This window comes from Seriola dumerili, unplaced genomic scaffold (genome assembly GCF_002260705.1).
Source record: "Seriola dumerili isolate Sdu_G_001 unplaced genomic scaffold, Sdu_1.0 BDQW01000169.1, whole genome shotgun sequence".
In the NCBI taxonomy this organism is placed as follows: domain Eukaryota; kingdom Metazoa; phylum Chordata; class Actinopteri; order Carangiformes; family Carangidae; genus Seriola; species Seriola dumerili.
Window position 1 is genome coordinate 2,034,368 of NW_019174424.1, and position 25,081 is coordinate 2,059,448.

General features: G+C 42.3%; 1 protein-coding gene across 2 annotated transcripts; it reads right to left on the reverse strand.

The window, feature by feature from the left end:
• tbc1d16 (TBC1 domain family member 16) lies at window positions 1-24,825 on the reverse strand. 2 transcript variants are annotated; one of them, XM_022752728.1, is made up of 13 exons: window positions 24,657-24,825; window positions 20,210-20,422; window positions 19,086-19,248; window positions 16,514-16,822; window positions 11,092-11,286; window positions 10,696-10,843; window positions 10,362-10,526; window positions 9,588-9,736; window positions 6,673-6,807; window positions 5,486-5,672; window positions 4,864-5,043; window positions 3,328-3,474; window positions 1-2,666 (listed from the first exon to the last, which is right to left on the reverse strand). In XM_022752728.1, the coding sequence occupies exons 2-13, from the start codon at window positions 20,388-20,390 to the stop codon at window positions 2,367-2,369; spliced, it is 2,259 nt and encodes a 752-aa protein (XP_022608449.1). In that variant the 5' UTR covers window positions 20,391-20,422; window positions 24,657-24,825; the 3' UTR covers window positions 1-2,366. The 2 variants fall into 2 exon arrangements, with proteins under 2 accessions (XP_022608449.1, XP_022608450.1); XM_022752729.1 differs by lacking the exon at window positions 24,657-24,825 and adding an exon at window positions 24,115-24,171.
• Window positions 24,826-25,081: the final 256 nt, after the last annotated feature.

A 25,081-nucleotide genomic window follows, 5' to 3' on the forward strand; every position in this document is an offset into this window, starting at 1 on the left:
GCATAGACTTAATGCTATTTCTTCAGCAGTGTTTAATGACAAAAGGTGTCGGTGATGGTATTGTAAAACAATTTCTAGAGATCTTTCATGAAAGTATGAGACTGTATTTCTATTTTTTTTTTTAATACCAAGAATAAGAATAGGCTCTTTTTTTCTGCGATGCGTACAGTCATATCAACATGTCTTAGAGTTTAACAGCAACATTGTACATTCAGTGTTGACTGGTCACAACCCCTTTAAATAGGAGTAGTTATTCTTTAAGCTTGTGACTTACAGTGCCTGTGCAGACAATGTGGTTTCTTTGAAGACTTTAATAAATCAATCATCATAGAGGCGCGCGCACACACACACACACGCACGTGCTCACACACACACACACACACAGAGGGAGTTTGATTACCCCATCGTGCATCTCTAACTTAGCTCATTTCGACGCAATCTTCAAAACTCTGCGGGCATTTCCAGCGAGCAGCTGCACATGATAAGTAAGAGGGAAAAGGAGCAGTTATGAATGTCATTTGCAGAGACTGCTTGCTGAGTGAGAGTGCAAGAGACCAAAAGAGAGAGAGAGAGAGAGAGAGCAAGAGAGGGAAGGCTGACTGAGGGTCTTATTGTTACGTTTTAGCACCAAATGTCTTCACCCCCAGGAGTGTCACTCAATAGCTCTCAGGGGGAAAGCCTGTGTGAGTGCCATCTTTACATCTGGGACTTGCAAATCACAGAGGCAAGATGCAGAACACTATGTATCCTTGTATGAAGCCTAAATCATCCCTTTCCTCTCCGTCTCTCTCGGGTTTTTTCCTCTAAGGAGTCCAAACAGCCAAATTTTCTTTCTTCTTTACTCTGCCTGTTTCTCCCCATGATGACTGCTATAATTAAAGAGACTGGTCAGAGGGGAGGCCTTCTATGGCTGTTCTCCGACTCATTACCAGATGTTTAGAGGTCACTCCAGTTTATACACACACGCACACACACACACACACACACACACACACACTCATGCACAAACCCATGCATACATTGAAGAGTTTCACACTGTTGTAGTCGAGTAAGAAGAAGCAAAGAACAGATACATTCATGTGGACTGATTCTTAGTGTTGATAGTGCCTTGTCATTCATTTTCAGGTGAGAGTGGACATGACGCTGGAGGAAAAAAAAACAAAAAAACAACCCTTCCTAAACATGGTTCAACACAGAAGGCAAAACTTCAAGTAAAACAGAAGGCCCCATCAATTTCCCTGTCAAGGTAAAACATGATCTAAGCTCTCTTTGGCAGACAGTGCTGTCACATCCATCCAAATCCTCCGACAGGAAACTCATTTTATATCTTATGATGCTAATGTGTAAACGAAGAAGCTCCTATTGCTCGACAGGTAACATGAACATCTGTGTCTGACTTTATCAGAAGGAAACATATGGCAAGCTTCCTCCTGTTTGTGGGGAAACACCATTTAAACACAGAGAAACTATGAGAATGTTCCTTACCACAGTCTGACGAGGAAACATGCCGAGCCCTATCGCGATGTGAGTGTTTGTCATGTAAACACATTCTTACTTCTGTCTGGGGCTTATGTGTTTTCCAACAAACATATTGTGCCCTCTATATGGAAAGAATCGTTCATGCAAGGATATAATATTTCTAAATATTTTGTAACTTCTGATATAAACGCAGACATTCACTTGTTGGAAAATGAAATTAGACAAAACTTAAATTTACCAGTAATTTGTTATTATCCTATTTCTGGGTTAACCTTTCTTTGTCGACAGCAAGGGTTTGAATTTCCTGTTAAAAATGTCCTGTTCAGACTTGAGATATGCACATAATAATTTGATATTCACATAAATATTCCATTGTGGGAACACAGGAACATTTTTTAAAAGTTCTAGTTCAAGTCCTGTGAATGAATCTCCAGTTTCATTTGACCCGTGGTCAGAGACAGAGAGAATTCAGGCCGGTTGCCTCAGACCCTGATGTGACCCCTGCCCACAAAGCCCATGGAAGTATGCCAAGCCAGCAGCAGATGAGAACCTGAAGTAGCTCCAGACCAACACAGTGGCTGGTGATTGTCCGTTCTGCTCTGAGAGGAAAGCAGCTTCTTGACTTCCAGCCTGTCCGACAGCAAACCATCCTCATCGCAGATTCATGTGATACTGAACATTGCAAATAACATTCTGGTAAGGCAGTGTTCCACAATGCCCCACATGAAAGGATCGAGTGACAAAAATCCTCATTAAGATAGTGGAGCTAGAAGCAGGGGCTGTGGATAGGAGTCAGAGGGCAGCAAACAGTTCAGGAATCCAGTAGCTGGATCCAAACCTTTGCTGTACTAACATTAACCAAGACCGGCATCCCCATAACCTCAACCTCAGGACTGTTTCCGGAAGGTGAAAATATCCCGGGTTTTGGATCCTTTCTTGCCCTCTGGTGGAGGCGTGGGGGTGGGGTTTGGTGAAGGCAAGGGTGTGGATGACGGGGAGGGCGAGGAGGGCTGAGGGGTTGAGGTGCCTCCATAGGGGCAGCTCTGTGAGTCTGGGTGTTCGCCTGAACACTCCACAGTGGGGATGTAACGGCTGTCCCACATCCCTGGGCCACACAGTTTACAAAGGTCATGTAGGCTGCATGGAATCCTGGGTAGGAGGCGGAACTGGTAGAGAAGGCTGCGGGCCTGGGAGAGCAGGACGAAAGTGGCAGGATAAACTAAAATAGCTAAATATAGAAGAGTGAAAGGAGCTTTGGACTGACATAAACAAGTGAAGATAGAACAGTTAACTGCAGATATCAGACTTAGTGGAGTGAAACATTAAAATACATCAATAGCCTTGACTACCAGCTACAAGAAAACAACACGCTGTCAAGGTCAGCATTGCATTGTGTGTAACCTAAGGCTAAGAAGCCGCCCTGCCTGCTCTGGAAACGTTGGATGCAAAATCTCAGGCAACAACAAAAGGAGTTATGCGTGCTGCATGCTAACATGAACTCACTGCCTGTGGTTGCAGCAGTACTAACACAGCATCCATAAACATGAGGAAGCAGGCACAGACACAGATGCAGATCATAAATCCTCTGCATGGTATGGCAGCATACTATTTAGCACCTCAAGGCCTCTGTGGGCAGGTTACGGTATATCAGAGCTGCTTAGCTGCACCGTTGGACAGGGATACTTGATGCAAACACAACACTGGTTTGCATTAAATGTATAGTAATGCAGCAGACACAGATTATTGAGATTATTCAAATATTTTGAGATGAATGGATGCCCATGTATTTCGGGTCTGCAGAGGTACAGTATAAATCATTAAACACACACACAAAAAAAAGACTGATACCTTGCGTAGCACCAGTTCTCCATTCATGTGCATGGAGAGGTTGCTGAAGTGGAGCAACATTTGGTCAGTGGCAAGCTGCTGTTCTGTCACATCCTCCCCATAGAGAACAATGATGGCCACACACAGGAACAGGTGGAAATAGTCAGTCTATAAAGAGAAGGAGAGAGAGAGAGTAGTGAAAGGGTCAATACTTGAAGACAAACACAGGCAAATCTGCAAATGATCAGATTTTTGGGGCCTACACCACGGTCTCACATCTCTGTATTTAGTCATGCCCTTGCTGCAGGGAAAAATGAGAAGGTTACACAGAACAAAGAGAGACACGAATAGATATGCACAGAACTCAAATTAACATTGAAATCCAGTTCAAGGAAAATACAAATTAGGAGCTTCTAGTAATGGAAGATGTAAGATTAAAGATGGAGAATTGGAATAAGCGCTTAGTTTAAAAAAGAAAGGTAAAGTTTCGATGAGTAAGACTTCATCCTGTGTTTTTGTATGAACATCAGAAGAACTTCTGTTTATATTTTGAATTTATTTAAATAATCTGCAGGGCTCTGTTATTGTCTTAATGATTCATTCAGATCATCATCTCTTAAAGACAGAGGGAGCCTCTATCTTGCTAAAAGCTCTCGGCACTGTTTACCTTGCATCACTGGTAATGAGTTATATATTTCACCTCTCTCTTTTCTTGAATTCCCTCAAGAAAAAGCTTTTCTTGATTTTATTCCATGTGCGCCAAATGCACCTACCAACAATACAACTGAGGGTCAGCTAGTGTAAACATAAGAACAGTCTATTGTGATTCAATATTACTCAATGCCTTCCTTTCACAGAAAAATCCAGTATTCGAAAATTCTTGTTTTTGGTTGATCTGGTATGTGACATTCAACTGTCTAAACTGAGGTTTCACTCTGCTATCTCCTCTATCACCACCTGTAACTGAGGATGAGAGTATCTAGCGGAGAGTCTGAACAGATGGCATGAAACAGAAAGACCGATATTTGACCCCGCCTCAGCAAGAAGAGGTGTTAAAGCTCTGTGTCCTGGCACTGAACATGACAGATACAAGTTTACTGGAATTTCGTTCCAGTGGGGTGGGGGGGTTGGTTTATATAGACAGTTATCTCATTTTTTAGCATTTGCATTTCAAAAGCTCTATGCTTCTATAAAGCACTGAAATTAATAAAATTAGACTGGATTCCATTGGAATGTGGGATTTTATGATATGTTAAATCTTCACTGAAAAAAATCGAATCTAATCGCTGAATTAAATCCTGAAAACGCCTTCAAGACTAAGAAGAAGTAATATGACGTTTTAAAGGCATTTAGCAGGATTACAACAGTCTGTGGTGACAGGCTTTAAAGGAGTAACATGGACTCTTTCTGTTTTAACAATTCATTTCTCCAGGCATCCTGAAAAATCATCAAGTACTGCAGTGAAACTGAATACCACCACCCACGTGCACTCATATATGCAAAATTTTTTTCAACAAACTTGTGTATGCAAAGGAGCTGTGCAGACTTTGCCCTGACCTGGTAGTGTGCCCAGCAGGCCTCCCACATGCGCAAAGCCTCAGTGTCGGGGAACTCTCGTTTGAAGCAGAGCAGGATCCAGCGGTGGCAGAAGAGCAGCTGGAGGCCGTCTTCTCCGAGCCTGGTCAGGTGCTGGTGGAAGCGGGGCAGCATGAGCCGCAACAGCTCCCGCAGGTACATCTGTGGAGAGGTCAGAGAGGGTACACACCATCTTCCAAACACAACCAAACTTTTTCCAGTTATATTTCACTATTGTTAGGCTGGAATTATGCTTCTGTAGGTTGCATGTAAGCAAAGGTACACAGATGTACAATGTCAAGAAAAGTTCCACACCCACCCCACCACCCCATTTTTGGATTAGCCAAGAGTAAGGCGGAGTAAAGCACTGCCAAGACTGCTAAAGCGGAGCAGCCCACTCTGAGCTTCAAAACTGCTCTTCAGAAACCTATGGGTGACGTCACACAGGCTAAGTCCATCTTTATTCACAGTCTATGGTGGGGACGCTATCTGAACATACAACATGCACTTTTTGTGTATCTTCGCATCAGCATAATTCCAGCTTTTTCCATCTCTATGATACAACCAGACATTTAAACCACAGACACACACAGAAACGTCCTACCAGCTGCCTCTCCATGTCCTCATCCCGTGGTGAGCTGATGAAGATGGTGTTCTCCATGAGGCCGACAAAGCACCAGAAGGTGTCGCTTTCATCCTGGATCTCGGTGAGCAGCGGGGCCACCAGGTCAGACATGCCCTGGCAGTAGCCCATGTCTGGATTAAACACTGCATAGTTGAGCAGAATCCGTCTGGGACAAGAACAGCCACGGACATCTTAGCGCTGAGGTAACATCTCAGCAGATGGGGCAATACAGCATCATAAACATTTTAATTGTTGGCTTTTTTTGACAGTCTCTTATATAGCCAAACCACTGAAAAGTATGGTCCCACCCAAACACTCTGAATGATCCAACATGTGTTTCAGCATTGCTGGTAATGCCCAGAAAAACATGACAAGCCCTGCTTAGCGGTTGCTATGCCAACTCCGCTGGTAACCAGGGAGATAATTAATGATCTTTCTTGTTTTGTTTTTTTTTTTTTTTGTATACGGATACTACTTTGAAGTTAACTTCCCTGGCAGTCCTCATGCATTAGTAAGTGTTGTACAAACAAAGGGAAAACCCTGAGGAGTTTTTTATTGTTTTAATGTAATATTAACAAAGAAGAAGAGGAAGAGCTTTTTAGGAAGCAGACTTTGCAGTGGTTGTGTGTTTGGAAAATGAAAGATAGAAATGATAAGAGGATACCAGCATCTTCAGTTCAAATGAATACTTAGACTGATTGACCCAGAGGAACATATCTGTGACATATCAGTGCAATAGATGTGAGATAACAGAGGAAGCACAAGCTGAGTGCTCTACATTTGGACATGTGCAGCGCTGGTATCACCCCGCCCCAGACACAGCATAAGACATAATACCTAGACAAATACCAGGAGCCTCGATGAGAGTCACTAAACTAATATGCTATTTAAATCCTCTTGCTCCTCGTTTAGAAAGCCATTAGCTCTGAGTATGCATCAAAAGTGCTCAGACGGCTTAGTCAGAGTCAATAAAGCATGAAACTCATTTACGGCTCCCCCAGAGTTCAGAATATGAAATGAATAGGTATGCCTGTGCGTTGGGCTGAGGAATAGGGATGATAAGGATGGTTTGAGAGAGAAGGAGAGGGCGAAAAAAACAGAGATGGAAATCAAGAGTGGGGGGAAAAAAGATAAAGACGGGGAAAATGAAAAGATGTGGGTCTAACCTCATGATCTCCACATTGGGGTTATTCTCTCCTCTGAAGAAGTGGTTGCTGCGGTCTGTTCTCACCACATCTTTATCCACTGTGAACTGAACCTTTCTCCAGAACTCACTGTGCTCCTCTGGGCTCATGGACAGTCTGTAGAAACGCCATAAACATCAGGCAGAAATGGAAAACCAGAGTTACCAAAGCTAACCGGCTCGGTTGTGATAGATCAAAAAGATAAGAGCAAGTAAGTTTAAGAAAGTTTTTACTGCACAATCTCTAAGGAACTGCCTGGTAATTAGGATAAGAAAATAATCTTTACCTTAAATGTTACTCTGGTGTAAAAAACTAATACTTAGCTGCAAACTAACTAACAAATGTGGGGGTAGACAAGCGGTAGACTGAGGGGGTATTTCACCAAAGCACTCCATTGAGGATAATACCACAACCATAAAACCCCCGACCATCTCTCTAAATGTTAGGGACTATATTAGCAATGTACTCTGTGTATGGCACTAATGTACTCAAGTCCTAACAAGCAGAGGGGATTTAATTAACACTGTTTGTTTTCCATGTGGCCCCACCAGGAATAATGAGCGCACACCTGATGCAACGCCATGCAACTGTTTAGTTTCAGTGCCGTGTGTTTGTGTCGTTGGACCCTCCCTGGCCACCTTTCTTTCTTTCTTTCTCTCTCTGGAGGATGCTACTCAGGAGTTTAGTGCATGTTTTCAACACTTTATTTCTGAGGCTGGTAGGGTTAAGCAAAAGTATAGATGTGTTTAAATAGGAATATTATATAGGAACCACTGGTCTGTACTAATAGCTGATTTTTGTTCATTTTGTTTCATGTTTATTCTTATAGGAACATGTATATAACATGGACCAATACCACATACCACAGCATTAGCAGCCTAAGCTTGTTTGCAATGTTCGTCCCTAGATGGGCCTTTAAAAACACAAAAATCAACAAGGAAATGCAGACAAAACAGCATCAAAACAACAAAACACAATCAATGCGGAACAATAAAATTAACATAAAACTCAGTAACAAGCACCAGATCATCCACATGACTGATCCCACTTTAAAAGCCGTTTCAACTGGAGTTTAAATTGATCCCATTCATGATGCCCTCTGGGCTGAGTTAAGAATCACATTTATTACTTTCTAGCTCAATAATACAAAATAGAAATGACAAAATGCACAGTGTGAATTAAACCTGAAACAATTAAGCAATTAGACGATCAGAAGATTAATCAGCAATTATTTTGATACTCGGTAAATGGTTTAAGGCAAAAACAAAATCTCGAAAGTGCTGCTTTGGGCCCTTTTCATATAATTGTATATTGAACATCCTTGGGTTTTGGACTGTTGATTGGACAAAACAAGACATCTGAAGACGTCATCTTGAACATTTTGAGACTGTGATCGACATTGTTCAAATTGAACTTTGGAAAAAGGTGTTTTCATGAACAAAAGAGCACAGCGAGAAGTGAACTTCCTCTTTTCTTCCAAAGATCTAAACCAGAAATAGAGCTGTTTGGAATTTGAGTCACTTGTACATCAACAATTAAATATAAGTGCTTTTTGTTCAAGCCAGCTGCAAAGGACATTTCCTTAAATCAAGCGTGCAGCGTATTACATGAGAAGTTCAAAATATATTACTAATGAAATTTTGACTTACACCAAACCATAAATATAACCAGCAATGTTTCAGTGCAAGAAAGAATATCTGAAGGCCACCAACAAACATTCCAGAAAAATGGGGATGATTATTACATTAGCTGGACATTAAATTACCCAACCAACTTTGTACTTTTTCAGATTGTTTATGACAGTATGATGAACTTACTAATATAGAATTAACTATATAGATGCTTTCTTAAATGCTTTCTGTGTGTATCTATGCTGTACATCAGTTTGTTTTGCTTTTTGTAGCCTTATTCACCATGAAAAATACAGCTAAAGAAACAAAAAAGAAAGATAATCTCAGTGATTTTGTAGCATTTTTCTACAATGACAATATCTTAAATATTCAACTGTCACTTTCACTCATTCTGTTCACTGTTCGCCTCCTGACCTGCGTCTACAGTAATTCAGTCTTTGGTTAGTCTGTTTACTTGTTACAGCTACACTGCCTCCATTTTTATCTGCTCGGTTATCACAGCTAAGTGAAGTGCAGAAGGTTAGGAGACAAGGAGCAAAACCAGAGACATGTACCCTTGCTCCTAATGATCAACCAGTGGCCCTGGAGGCTGCTCTAGTCAAATGGTCTTTAAAAGAATCCATATCAGAGTCAGAACAAGGGCCCTAATTACCTGACTTCAATGAGATCTTCTGATGTACTCAAAATGTTAATAGGCCATAGAGATGAAACCGGCCCAATTATCATATTCATTACAGACAGGGCGGCACAACGTGTGAAAATATGTGCACACTCCACCTTTTGATGGTGGGGTGGAGACAAATGAAGACTCGTGGATGTGCTTAAGTGTGTGGCATGTGTGCATGTGTTTGTCCGTGCGTACCAGAGCTGTGTTTGATGAGAGAGTATGATCTGATAAGCGCTGACATGTTTTTTCTCCAGAGACCTTTTATTTTACACCCGGCACCTCCCCTTAACACTTCCCTGATTGTGCCTATTGATTGCTCAGCTCCTGCAATGAAAAGCCACAACAGGCTCACATATGGTATAATGTTTGACTGACTGAGCATTTGGCAGCCGATACTGCAGCCATGTGACAGTTTATCTACTGTTCCACGGTGTTAGGAATGCTGCTGTCTCTCAGTCAGAGTTTTTAAAATCAATTGATTTCCATAACGTCAAATAAACCTTGAAATAACTTATTGCTTGTCAACCAATTTTCATTTTGTGGCACAGATGTTATCAGCAGCCAAGAAAGACCCATATTTCTATACAGCAAACACACACCTCCTCTGCTGGATGTCTTGATAGTGGCTGCGTTTCTGCAGTCTCCAGGCCTCCCTCTCCTGAGAGGTGGAGTCATAGCTGTAGTAGTGCAGAAGGAAAGGCCACACCTCGCCACGGATGGATGGGTCAATACCACCGAAGAAGATGGCCTGGTGATGAGTGGGAGGTGGACAAACACAGTGAGAACAAAGGGAACGTTCTCAAAGCGTTCAGAGGGCAAACAGAGGGCACACCACTTCTAATAGATAACTGTGAACATATCATACTGTATGCAAACAAGACATTCTCACGACAGTGTAGATGACTCATCTCTCACCTTACCAAACTACAGCAGATGTATTATTCCATGAGTGTTGCAAAATACCACATGTCCAGCAAAAACAGTACCACTCTGTCTCTGCACCGGTGTGTTTACTGAGGAAATGTGTTGGTCACATTCTAACTGCCACTGAGTCATTTCAGTGAGATGGTGAATCTTCGATTGAGTCAATCCTAGAGAAGTGAAATGACTCACAGGGGGACCAGCCATGACCAACCCTCTCATTGTTTATAGAGAGGGGCTGCTGATTAAAACTGAAAGTAACACACGATGGGGTTTACTTTCAAAATGACTTTCAGTGCGTGTGGCTGAAAAGAAAATGCAAGAAAGTGTGAAGCTTGACTGTATGGACAGCAGCAGGAGAAACCCATGCTCAGGCTGGCTTATTTATTTTTCTAACTGATACCACAGCATTGTAAAAACATGCACAAGCACACACACACCCACAGACATACCTTGCGTAGCTTATACTCCTCCTCTACCTGCCCAGTGTGGTTGAGATGACGTAGCCAGGTGGTGACATCTAGCCGTCGATAAAGCTTCTCCTCTGGGTGGGTCTCTGCTGAGGGCAGGGTGGGCCTCTGGATGGAAAACTGCATGCAGGATTTCTCATCTGACACCTGAAGGACAGAGAAAAGACAAACTTTTGAAAAAAAAAAAATCATTTGGGAAGAAAAATGTGGGAACAGAACCAAAATCTGAATGGAAAACAGGGAGAGAAAGGCTGAAAAATTCCTTTGTTTCCCAATAAAACTAGATGCCAAACAGGATTTTGGATTGTAACCCGACCTGGTCTTTAAGCTGAGTTTCCCGGCAGCACTTCCACTGTTGGAAGACCTCAGCCAGCTTGTCCAGGCCAGCATGATGGAAGTGGAGGATCTTATATTGGCTCTCTCTGCTAGCTATCACCAGCTGGCCACTGGTGCATGCCTCATCACTGCAGCAACATAATGAAGAATGATAAAGACAAGAAGATAACACTGACAAAACCCAGAAATGTGTTAATCAGTGTAGTGAAAGACACAACCTTACTTATTACTTTCTAATAATAATCCTCTTGTCATTCTTACCATAAAACAAACCGACACCGTCCTAAAACCTACAACACAGCGTGAAACATTACACAGTAGGGCAATGAGGTGACCCCTCATGACCTCCCTTTGACCTTTTGCACACCCAGCTGACCTGAAGAAGAGTCTCAGCGACCTCATGTGACCCAGGTCGACCCTGAAAACTCCACACAACTGCTCCAGAGCCAACACCTTCTGCTGCTCCTCCCATCGCGCGCCCTGCGACTGCCCGCTGCTCTCGGATGGGGCGTGGCTATCCAGGCTGGAGGCAGAGCTGGCCGAGTGGGCCATGGGCTCCTCGCACAACTCTCTGGCCAAAAAAACAAACAGAAAAAAAGTTTCTATGAATTAGGATCTCAGAAGTTATTTGTTGCAGTTTAATTGTGCTAAAGGGAACTGAGTCATGTTTTCCATGAAATCAAAGGAGTGAGACATCAGATGTTGTTTATCCCTTCTGCACAAAAATGTCTTTCTTGTGCCTCACACTCACACATACACACATATAGATCCCTTCTTCCATGTGGGACATTAATAATAAATATTATGTAGACAGTGGCCAGCGGTGTTTAGCCAGAGATAATTGTGCAGACATATAGGCTTATCCCCTGCTCAGTTCTGCCCTGTTGTTTTGTGTCTCAATATGGTTCCGCCAAGAGGCTGAGAATGGGAGGAATGCATGGAGGCTTCTGAGGACACACACATACACACACACACACACACACACGCACACACACACAAGGAAATCTGTACACACAAATCACACTGTCTGCCGTCCAATTTCCCCTGTCATTCCCCCATGGCCAGCATGTTGTTCCCGGCACTGAAACCTGAGCCGAGGGTTCTTCTGCTGCAGGAGTAGCCATACAAGCACTCACACACACCATGCATATATGTACAGAAAAACACACACACAAATGTGACAACACAGAAAACAGACAAAACTGTATATGTGACTGACATGAACATGCACCCTGCACCACAGCAAACACACACAAAAGCTCTTTAATTATAAGAATCGCTGACTGGCTGGCTTGTTTTCTCTCTTCACATACGCACATGCACACACACACGCGCACACACACACAAGTGAATGGACCATGGCTAATGACCATAATGCACTCTCAAACACGTCTCAAGACATGCTAATGCTGAGAAACAGACCAACACATAAATGTGTTAAACCCGCTGACATTTGAGACGTAGACATCTAAATGAAGTTATCTGTGCTTACTATAGCACTTGCTATGAAAAACACTTGTTATTCATTTTAAAAAATAAACTCAGAAGTCATTCGATTGGCAAATTTTGTTCATTTAATCTTTAATATAAAAAAAGAATCCTACAAGAATTGTTTCTCCGTCTGGTTTGAGTAAATGTGTGAATTTAAAAGGATCAGTCTGTAAAATTACACATCTTTTCACTTAAAAATCTTTTCTATTCGCAACAGTATTACAGGCGAACACAAGTGGCACGTTGGTACTTTGGATAGACGAGGGAGGCAGGCCAGGTCTAATTTATTACACCCTGAATCAATCATGTCTGGCTAATCATTTCCCTGTTAGCAGATGGGAAAATAACACGGCTGATCAATCCAAGCTGCACAGTTTCCCCTGCTATCTGGTGATTTACTGCTCTCTGTCTCATGTATCACGCCACAAACCAGACTGTGGAACACAAGGAGACTGGGAGAGAGGCACAGAGAGCTCTGGTAAGGGAGTTAAACAATCTGAAATGTGGAGGACTACTGTACTTGCTTTTTCATGACTTCAATGACTGTCAAGCTCGAGGTGTTTAAAAGACCTATGAGCCCATTTACAGCAGACCTTTCCGACATTCTTCTTGCATACTTTAAGTACATATGCAAAAACATCTTTGCATATTTCTCTGCGTTGAAATAAAAGTGCAAAAACCGTGGAAAACTGAGTGAGAAAGCACATGATTCTTGGCATTTAAGCATGGATCGCCCGCTGTGCTGCATTCAAGCGGAAACTCAATGAATGATTAACAACGTCTGTCAGAGTCAACAGCCTGATTCTATTCATGTACTGTAGGCAGCAGCCACACCATAAACTGTACACAGAGTACATTATGTAAACAAGCTGTTTTGATGGAGCCAGGCTCCTGTAACTGGCATGTCCCACCAGGCCAGGGTGAGATCAAACTGCCCTGAGGCCCTTCGTAACACCTCTCTCCACATACAGGGGACTTTACCCCAGGGGAAGGTGCTGCCAAGTCACCCTGAGAACCAGGACCAAGTGCTCTAGGGACTCCCAGGCCCTTCAGCTAATCCCTGGAGGGAAAAGAGAGCCGAGGGAGGGCTCGGGTGAAGGGGGCGGGTGGTGCGGGCTCTGCAGCACACACACTGGAAAGTGGTCAGTACAGTTTAGAGTTTGGAGAAATGTATTAATCATGTGGTATACCAATAATCCCAGAACCAAAATAACACACATTAAAGTCAGATATCTTCTTTTCTAGGACTTTCTACATACCAGGCCTCCTCTGGAACGGGGGTCAGGACCCTCGAGAGAAATGTGAGGGGTTCGCTTCATTCAGATACAGGTGTATTCAAACCTACATTTAATCTAGATCACTTTCTAGAAATCTGTTTTCAATTTTGATATTTTAAGGTCTTTTTCTGTTGATCGGTGTCAAGAAAATCTCATTAAATCTATTCAGATTAAATCTAATAAAGCAATAAAATGTGAAAACTCTAAAAGCACAACATGGAAAAAAAACTGTGGTCAGACACACAGTATGGAACCACTGTTCTGAGATATAATCACATGTTTAAATTCTGCAAGTAGAGCTCCAAGAGGGCAGTTCACATTGACAGTGAAGAGCGGTTCAATAAAATACGGTTACACTTTAAAGAAACTTGTTAAGAATCTCGACAGAGATTGCTGTGGATTTCTCTTTTTTTGCTCTCTCCCACCACTCTCCTCTTTCTCCCCCCCTTTTCATCCGCTCTCGCACTCCCATACGCGGTTCTTTCTCTTTGAATGATTCCAAGTGACATGTTTCCAGTTCCTGGCCCCTTAACAGTGTCAATTAAAGCAAGAGAGAGAGAAAGAGAGATTGAGTGGGTTCCAGGGTTTTGGCTGCTGCTCCGCTCTCTTCAGTCCTCTAATCCGGAGAGCTGACATTCAGCCCAGCACAACAACCCCGGGAGCACTGGGAATCAAAGGGCTTCACACAGACTTTAGGAAGGGAAGGGGAGGAGGGCAAGATATTTGAGAGGTGGGCAACACCGAAAGAAACAATATTGAGAAAAACAGAGAGAATGATCAACAGGAAAAATGCAAAAGGAAGAGTGCGAGCAATGGACAGATAAGGGGACAGAGGGAGAAACTAAGAGAGGAAGGTGAAAAAAAAGGGAAAGATGATTATGGATATGAGTGCCACAGAGCTGAAGAGAGACACTAACAGCAAGTGAAGGACAGAGGAGAGAAGGAAGAGAAGGACAGAGTAAAGGTTAGAAGCTGTGAAGCGTAGATCGTTGCCAAGTCACACACTGACTGCACTTACAGCAAGCTGGGGTCTGAGAGTGGTTAAAAAGGCTTAAACACACACTGACTCACTCTCTCACTCTCCTCACACACACACTGACACAGGCTCACACATTCTGGGCAACATGTCAGGCCAAATAGCTGCGTGAGGAAACGACCACGGAGGGAATCATAAAGTTAAACGGCCGTGAGGTCCGGACAGCAACACAGTCACTGTCCAGATGGCTCCCCTGATTAGAGAACAGTTTCTGGAAGCACTGAGGTTTTGGGTTTGTAGGATTTGGGGACTTATTTTGGGCCATCTGTGACTTTATAAAACATTTAAATTGAGAGCTGCTTTAAACAAGTGAACCCATTTTGAATGATAAAATTTCATGCCCCCTGTTGAAGTCATCTACCTGCTTTTCACATTCAGTTGCAGTGCAGTAAGCCACCATGTGGCCAAAGAGTGTAAATTATCCCTCATGCCACCAGTTCTTTTCTTTTTGGCTCCACCTTGTGGCGTGTTAGGGTAACCGACACACCACCTTCATAATAACGGGTTACTGTGTTACAGCAGGCTATTACAGCATGTCACTCAAAATTCCTCACATGAAAACCACCATTTGTCTGTCTGAGAGAGCGAAAGCAAATGTCCTGTCTTCAGAGGGTGACGTAGCTTAGGGTAGATGTGAATACACTACTAATTTATGTGACAGTATGGTAAATTCCAGATAGACATGTCATATATACAACAATCAATTGACGGCATTTTTTGAGTAAATTTGTAATATAATTGTAGGAATGTAGGAGCTGCAGAAGTAATACAACACACAGACGGCCCACTCATTAAAACAAACACACACAATCTTACATGACTTGACAACACCCTCAGAGGATTTATATTTCTGCCATAATCTCTAAATCTGTTTGCAAAAAGTGACCCAAAATAACCTTTTCATTCATTTGGTCTCATAAGTCATAGGGCCATGTCCTATGGGTATTTGGGTTTTAGCAACTTATGCATAGTGAGTATTTAGTAGGCTGATTCCATGTTCTCCACGCAATATATATTTCTCTGCAAACAAAAGCAACAATGCAGCTGGTATCAACAAATATTATGCAACTTTTGGATGTCTGTTCTAATCTTAATCTTACTGACTGTGAACTAAATTGGTATTTTTTCCTGTATAGAAAATAATATAAATTTACTTGGAATTCGCAGTAAGCCGGTTTCAACCCTTTATCCATTTGGTTCTCTCCTACTCTCTGTGCTCACATACACAGTATTTAAATACAGCTGAATTCCCAATAAAGCTGTTTTCTTTCTGTTGTCTGACAACAGAACAAATTTGAAATAGTGGCTGAAACACAGCCCATAAAGACTACATGTTAACCTGTCACTGTCAGGCCATTTCCAAGCAGCTGCTCTGCACTGCAAAAAACCTGATTTTATAACTGCGACATTGTCTCACAAAATTACCATACGCACAAGTTAAAGACAAAGGCTAGGCTTTGATTTCAGGTATATTTACTTGATCATGATCACTCAGGGGGAAAGTTAGAAGCTCTTTCACAACAGCTGCTGTGTGGTCAGCGTAGCGTGGTATGCCTGCAGAGGGAAAGCCCGACATCGCACTCACGGGACATTACTGGCAACTCACTTCTACGGAAAGTAACTAAGGTTTATCCAAAAAGTCACTAGATTTGTCACAAGGTGGTTTTTAAAAAAAAAATAGTGTTAAAATTCCAGAAATCTAGAGACAAAGGCATTAAGTTGGCAACACTGCTTGGTCACGCCTGATCATTTTGAAAAGCAATGACCAATGAGGAAACTTCAATATTGGGCTGGCCAACCAACTGCGTAAACTTATCACTCATTCATGCAGCACTCGGCTGACTTACGGTGCATCTTCATCAGTGAGTCAATCAGCAACAGACCCCTCTTTAGGGCGGGCCCCACTGTTGTCATCCAGCCAATACACTCATCTCTACTGTGTAGGAATAACAATATAGATCATGAATGAAGCCCATTTCAACCCTCTCACTGACCTGGTTTCATTGTCTAGGAAGACAGAGCCGCTGCTTTCACAGAGGGCCTCACTGACAGGGGACAAGCAGAAGGGGGAGGAGAAGGTGTCTGAATCAGAACCCATGGTGCTGTCCCTGCTCACTTCGTCGGACAGCTCGCAGGAGCCCTCATCCCCTTCCTCCCCAGCCGAAGGCAGCTGCTGCTGGTGTGAGGAGGTATCTGCTCCAGCCTCCACCACCAAGCTGTGGCTCTCCGTGGAGGTGCTGCTGGTAATGATCCTCTCCTCATCCTCATCTTCCTCCTGGGCTGCCGGGGGACGGGAGTGGGGTCTGGAGGCGCATGGATGGAATAAAACACAATCAGTGTCATGTATAATACTGTTGCAGTACTGCACATTTTGAGATGTATTATTGATTATCATTATAATAAGTTGTTGAAACACATACTGAGGAATCCTCTTGATATGGACAATTTTCCAAAAATAAGACAACATAATCCAGTCAAAGACATAATATTTTACTGCTTTGATATCACGGGAAAAGCCTCTTTTCTCATTACCCTGAGACTATTTTACTACATGGCATGCATTACTGAAAATACCTTTTTTATTGACGAGCCACAGACACAGAGATTAAATAGATAGAGATTAAGATTAGATATTAATAATGATAATATCATCACCTCAGAAACATGACTGAGGGAGCATGTCCAAAGGACTAACTAGAATATATTCAATATTTTCACATTTCTTAATGTTGCAGCCATATGTTAAAATGAAAAAATATGTAATTTAATTTTTTTCCGTCAATACTCCAAAATGACTAAGTGAAAACAGAATTATAGCAAATTGTTTGCAAATATAGAAAAATGAAAAACTGAAATATCCAATTGACATAGGAATTCAGACCCTTTGCTATGACACTAGAAATTTAGCTCAGGTGCCTCCATTACTTTTAATCATCTTTGAGATGTTTCTACACCTTGATTCGAGTTCACCTGTGGGGAATTCAGCTGATTGGACATGATTTTGAAAGGCCCACACTTGTGTATATAAGGTCTCACAGCTGACAATGCATATCAGAGCAAAAAGGACAGGACTGTGTCGAGGCACAGATCTGCAGAAGGATACAAAAACATTTCTGCTGCATTCAAAGTTTCCCAAGAGCAGAGTGGCCAGCATCATTCTTAAAGGGAAGAAGTTTGGAGCATCTCGGTCAAACTGATGACTGAACCGATGGTCACTCTGCCTGAGCTCTACAGATCCTGATCAGAAAAACTTCCAGAAGGGCAACCATCACTGCTGCTCTACACCAATCTGGCCTTTATTGCTTTATGGTAAGTGGCTTGGAGTTTGCAAATAATCCTCTAAAGGACTCTCAGACTAGGAGAAATAAGATTCTCTGGTCAGATGAAACTAAGGCTGAACTGTTTGGCCTCAATTCTAAGCGTCATGTCTGGAGGAAACCAGGCACCGCTCATCACCTGCAATCCCAATGGTGAAGCATGGTGGTGGCAGCATCATGGTGTGGAGGTTTTTTTCAGTGGCAGGGACTTTGAGACTGGTCAGGGCTGAATGAAAGCTGAATGAAGCAAAGTATAGAGATATCTTTAATGAATAATGGTCCAGATTGCTCAGGACCTCAGACTGGGCCAATGGTTCATCCTCCAACAGGACAATGACCCTAAGTTTAGGGACAACTCTGTGAATGTCCTCGAGTAGCCAAGCCAGAGCTCTGACTTGAACCCAATCAAACATCTCTGGAGAGACTTGAAAATGGCCGTCCAACAATGGTCCCCATCCAACCTGACGGAGCTTAAGAGGATCTGCACAAAAGAACGGCAGAAAATCTCCAAATACCAGTGTGCAAAACTTGCAAAACCAAGAAGACCCGAGGTTGTAATCGCTGCCAATGGTGCTTCAACTAAGTACTGAGTAAAGGGTCTGAATACTTAGGTCAATGTGATATAAGTTTTTCCATTCTAATAAACTGGAAAAAATTCTGGTCTCGCTTTGTCATTATGAGGTATTGAGTGTAGAGTGATGAGGGATAAAATGATTTTTCCCCCCTATTTTAACATAATGCTGCAACACAACAATATGTGAAAAGACAGAGAGTCTGAACACTTTCTGAAACCACTGTATGGTCACCATCTGCCCTTCCTGAATTACAGGGTTGAATAATGGCCAGAAGTGTTTTTTTTGATGCCACAGGGAAGTTGACCCTATAAAGTGTCATCACTTCATCATTTTATCCTGTTAGACATTTGTGTTAAATTGTGTCATAATTACTGTATGAATTTGTGAATTATGGCCAAAAATATGTTTTGTTGGATCGCCGATCTTGACCTTTGACCACCAAAATCTAATCAGCTCATCCCTAAGTCCAAGTGTACATTGTGCCAAATTTGAAGGGATTCTCTCAAGGCGTTACTGAGATATCACATTCATGCGAATGAGAATGAGGACGTATTGACGTACAGACGGACAACCAGATAATATAATGCCTTTGGCCCTGGCTGTCGCTGGCGTGGAGGCATAACAATGATCTGTTTAAATGGATCCAAGACATTTTAAGAAATGACTTTCCCCACCGTCGGCCTCGGCGGCGTGCGTTCCTGCGTACAGGGGAGCTCTCAGGTGTGATATAGCGCAGCGCCTCCTCGTCCTGCCTCTGGATGCGGGAATTGGGAACCCAGGTCAGAATCAAAGTGGTGCCCAGGCTTTCATCCTTCTCCACGTGCACACACAGGTAGCCTGTAGGGGGCAACATAAACCACAATTATGTTAAGAGTAATTATGTTGGGAGTAATCAGGCAACATGAGAGAAAAGGAAAAAACTTTTATACGTTGCAAGTTTAAGACAAACATGAAACCTTAGAAGAGATAAGCACACAAGGAGGTGACGACACAGAGGGAGTTCTGGGGGGTGAGTAACAAACTTACAATGCACAAACAAAAGGAGAGTAACAGGATAGAGCAGATTAAAAATTGATTAAATCTTTTCATACCAGTGAGGGTTAAAAAGAAGTCAACCAGCAACAAAGTCACACTCACATTTTTAAAAAGCAGCAGGCCAGAATCATACATCCTTCACATGCATAAATAAGGCAAGTACACCAAGGTAAAATAATTTCACTCTGCATGACAGCAGTCTTAGTAAAATGAAGAATATTGTACGTTTACAGTTAGCCGTACATAATAGTAAAAGTGAGAGTGCTATAAAAGGCTGAATTATGCTCACAGCTGTAAATATGCTGTGTTTGACTCTTTTTCAATCTTGTCTTCTAGAAAGCTTGAATTATAGGTTTCAAATTTTTTGGTAAAAATATGGACAGAACTTCTTCTACCTAATATTGAATGAAGTACCTTTTATCAAATTTAATTTGGGATTACTCATTTATATCCTGCACTGCAGTGTAATGTTTAATCTGTTTTGTCCAATTTTATCTTCTATTTTATGTTGTTCTTTTAAATCCTCTTTATTTGTGTCTTTTCATATTTTGCCTTGTGTTTATTTTATGTCTTATGGGCTTGAAGCTGGTTTCACTGCGCTAGAAGTGTATACAAATTGTTTCTAACCTCAATACTTGTCTAAGGAACAACTAAGCTTAAGGAAAAGCTGTTCCTTTTGGCCGGAATCATCTTCTCAGCAGCTGTGTTCACACCACAAAGAAAAACAGTTGGAAAGGCAGGTTTAACATCAGTCCAACCTAACCTGGGTGGTGCTCCGCCAGGCCAGGCAGGGGTTCTGCAGGGTGCACACAAACATTATTTTTGGAGAAGATGATCTCGCCATCCAGGCCTGAGCGTAGCGATGAGCCCCCCGCCCCAGGGTTAAAGGTCAGGAGGTCGGAGGCCTTGGAGGAGGCACGCCGCAGGAGCCGACCCAGAGACATCTCCTCAGGCACCGGGACACTGGGCCCATCCTCTGAATATGGGGATTTGGGAGAAGAACAGTAAGTTTTAGGAAGAAGAGGATGGGAGGACAGTGCATGATTGAAATGGTATGGCAGTGTTAAAGAGCAGAAAGAGAAAACAGTAAACATGACAGACAGGTAAATGTTTTAAGGACAAAGCTTGGCACTATAGGGCTGCACAGATCATCACCTACACTTCACCTCCTCTGTCACATGTGTGCTCGTATTTACTGCAGTGTCCTTACTGCAGCGCTCAAGCCCACATTCCCCTCCCTTCTGTACTTGTTCAGCAGTTCCCTGTGCCACATTTTCTTTGCCCACACCTGCATCTACGAACACATTCACAGGTTCTGTGGATACTGTACTGGTGTGTAACTAAATGTGCCCCTCCTTTTGTAAACAACACACACACACACACACACACACACACAGATACCGGTATGTACACACACACAAAGACATGAGCAAACACACTTCACTCCATCCGTGTGAAATTCCAAGCAGTTATCAGTAGCCAACAGATGTCATCAACGACAGCGCTGAACTGGGATCAGCATGTCACACCACCAGTGTTTAGTTTGTCTGCTTCAGAAACACAGCTTTGTGTGACGAGACAAACTTCACGTTGAGTAAAAAGTAAAGCAGATCTTTTGATGCTGCAGCATGGTGTGCCGCTGAACACTTTGAAAAGCTTTGGATGGGATCTTACTTTTCAGGATCAAAGAACACTACAAGCAAACAAAGTCTAACTTTTTTTTTTTTTTTGCTTCTGTCGGATTCCCTCACATACAGTAGAACTCATTGACTCATTTTCTTTCTCTTGGTCTGACATGTACTGTAGGTCTGTGTCTTTTGACCCACTTCATGTGTGTAACCTTGTTCTCTTGTTGGCAGAACACTCTGACACAAACTCCACACTCTGTCTGAGGAATGTTCCCTCCTTTTTCCTCAGAGGGCATGTTTACCTCTGCCTGATTAAGCAGGCACCCCGCTTCCTGATGCCAGGCCTCGGACAGGAAGGCTGCTGGCACGAAATCCAGACAGGACCTCTGAGAGGGGCCTCACCATGGGCCATCATTTGGCTTACATTTTAAAAAAAGTGTGACTGTGGGTGTGTTTTTTTTTGGTAACAGTTTAACCATTCACACAGTACATCTTGTAAAAAGGGGCTAGTATTTCTTGCTCATGCCAAGAATCTTGGCCTGCAACCAAAAATTATTTTCATTGTCTTTTTCAATTAATGGATGAATTGTTTTGTCCATCAAATGTAAAAAAAAAAAAAAAAAAGAAAAGAAAATTGTGAAAAATGCTCACCGCAACTTCTGAGATTTCAAGGTGATGTTTTCACATGTCTTGTTTTTTCCAACCAACACTCCAAAATCCAAAGATATCCAATTTAAACTGATACTTGATAAATGATTGAAGCATTTCATCTTTATCAAAATTCAATAGATATTGTACCATTAGATTGTCTGTCGGTCAGCTAATTGACTGACATACTGATTCATCTCTACAATGATCTATTCATATGGGAGGTAGAACTGATTTTACATGTTTTCAGACTTTTTTAATGAAATGGGTCTGAAAAGATCTACAGGACAACAAAGTTTTTGTTTGCCATGTCCCAGTTCCTCTGTCTGTAAGCCACAACATTAGACTACTACTGAATATTAGTGACCACTGGGCTATTTGCCTGCTAACACACATGTAAATACTCTTGTAAATAAGCCAAAGTGGACTAACACAGTGTCTACATACTCTGACTCTGCATTCCTGCAGGATACACACACTGAAAAACAGGCTACCTGTGCGTCATGTCCATAATGAGAGGCTGGGATTTTCAACATGACACACTGCTGTGCTACTATCTAGTGGTTATTTTAGTCTGTATATGTGATTACAAGGTGACACAGGTCAGTTTGATAGGGCTTCTTCGTGCAGGCTGTTAAAGGACAGACTCACTCGTTTCTTCTCACTTCATCTTTTATGCTGTCAACACCTCACTGTGCTCACACACTGCCTCTCCTCTCTGACCTTTCAATCTTTTATCAAATGACTCACATCCTTGGGACTGAAACGCCACCCTCAACTCTGCTAGTACCACTGTGACCTACAGAATACTTCACATTTTGCAAGAACATTCAACAGATGCCCGCCAAAATATGAGACTTTAAATAACAACCTGAAACCTATACCATGGAAATTTAGCTGCAAGTATAGAGGCTACAAGCTTACTGGGTCTCAGCTTCTCACCTCTGGGCTACGTTAATTAAGTTGTCACGCTGACATTTGAATAGAGGAGCCAATACAGAACCCCCCCCCCTCCCTTTTCATCTGCACTGTACACTAACATGCCTGAGGCAGCTGAATAGAGAATAGCCACAAAGAAGCCTGAAAAACAAGGCTCTTGTGGACCCTGCACAAGGAAACTTTATGGGTGACTCTGATGTTTTGTATACGTATTTTAGGTTTTGCTACATCTACAAATATTAAAGCACATAAAACATATTTCTCTTACAGGCAAAGTGTTATATTGAGCTTCATGTGATAAAGCAATACACAGTGTTCCATAAAATCTAAATACACCTATTTAATGAGGTGGAACACCTTTTCAAAATAAACTTTTAACCCCTGCAACCACTAGCTGGTACTGGGTGATTTCATGGCAAATTAAAGGTGGATAAACTTTAAGGTCCATTGGGGATTTTCATATGGAAACAAAGGTGATTAAGAACTTCAGGTCAAGGAACAATGTTAAATTTGTTTGTTGTCTTAAATTGTTCTACACTCATAAAATTTTATGGTTAAATTTGGTGGATGGAGACAGATAGACAGACAGAAGGGTGAGTGTGATTGTAGCCAAATTCTGCAGCACGACAATAACCTCAAATGCACAGCTAGAGCCATGAAGAACAAGGTATCCTGCAACAGATATTGAGGCCCTAACAAAACTATGCTCTCAAAATCATGGAGTCAGTCTGGGATTATAAATTCTCCAAAACGCTTGGAACAACCCACCTGCCAAGTACCTTGAAAAAACATGCACAAGTGTACTGAAGAAAACTTGTGCCGTTATAGAGGCAATGTTACACCAAATATTCATGTTTTTTTGTTTTTTTACTGTTCACTGCATTTCATATGAAGTAAAAATATTCACTGCATTATTTCTGAAAGCAAGCACTTTATTTTTGTGCCTAAAAGTATTGCACAAGAATTATATGCCAGCTGCTAAGTAATAAGAAATTGCATTGCAGAAATACCTAAGCTTGACGTCACTGGGACTGTAACTTAATTGCAGACATCATCAATCAGAAAGTTTATTTTTCAACTATGAAATGTCCCACTCAGAATATATCATACACAGAATTCATTTAATAATTAAAGTTAAGGGATCCTTATTAAAAAGTGGTTTATGCTGTGATAATGTAAAAAAAAATCACAACTCACAACTCTGCTTCAACCAGGAAATTTGCCTTATAATAGTTGCTTCCTCGTCCTTATGTGGTAACTACAAGAATAGGCATATCTGTACAATGCAATACAATGCAGCACCAATACATCTTATTTGGAGTCTCACATAGGTAGTATCTATGACAAAACTGTTGTATTGAACTGCATTACAATGCACAGGGGTTTCAATTTTTCTCATCAGTCAGTGTATACAGTGAGTACATGTCAAAGATGTTTTTGTCAGCTCCACAACCTGTGTAAATCCGGACTGACGGTGGCCTCCCTGTCCTGACTGCAGCCGGACTGAGGAAATGCCTCAGTAGTAACAGTGTAGCCTGTTAGCATGATGTCGGGGGCTCCATCAGTTCTTCACACCGGGTCTGACAGGCAGCATCCGCCTGACAGGAGGAGCAGAGGGGAAGATGGGGCAAGGCTTTTGCCACCGCAGCATTATTTACACAGGCCCATACTAATATTTACAGTGGGGGTTCTGGCCGGAACAGCCCGGGACTCTCTATCTGTACCATCTTGAACATCAATATTTTAGTTTAGCTGCCTACACCATGGCCGAAATACGTTGCTAGTTACATTTCACGGTGTCCACGTTAACAGGCAACTTTAAAGTTTATCTAAGCAAGCAGCAGCGTGCTACAGAAGACAACCATGACACATATTTCACTCGTACCGAAGAAATGTATCCTCTTTTGGCTGTTGGCATACACCTGTTCCAGCAGGAGAAATAAATGAATAACAAGCAGCGTGTACAGAAACGGGGCCAAGCGGCTGAGCTCTCACCTTCAGTCCTGCCGCAGGAGACTACAGCCCATGTCGGACATCCATGTCACCGAGCAGACAGGGACCGAGCAGCATGTACCGGTGTCGCTTCGCCTTCTTTCTCCCGGGTTTAGCTCAGGTGTCAGGGACTGTAGTCTTGCTTGTACCCCCGTGTTTTCCAACAGTCACACCACACGTCTGACTGCTGCTGTTTCTAGAGCAAAAACTATACTTCCGGTTGGAACTTTCAAAGTAAACCCTGCCTTCAAACGCACGCGGTGCAGGGGCTTTTTTCAAAAAAAAATTCGCGTCGCTTTATTTTGTAAGCTAAGCATTTCCTACTTCCTATAATAATTCGGTAATGTGTATGTAACTTGATTTAGCAGCTACAGACCAATCCCACAAATTTCACCGCTTCCGGAATGTCACAGGCTGTTTCTATCAAA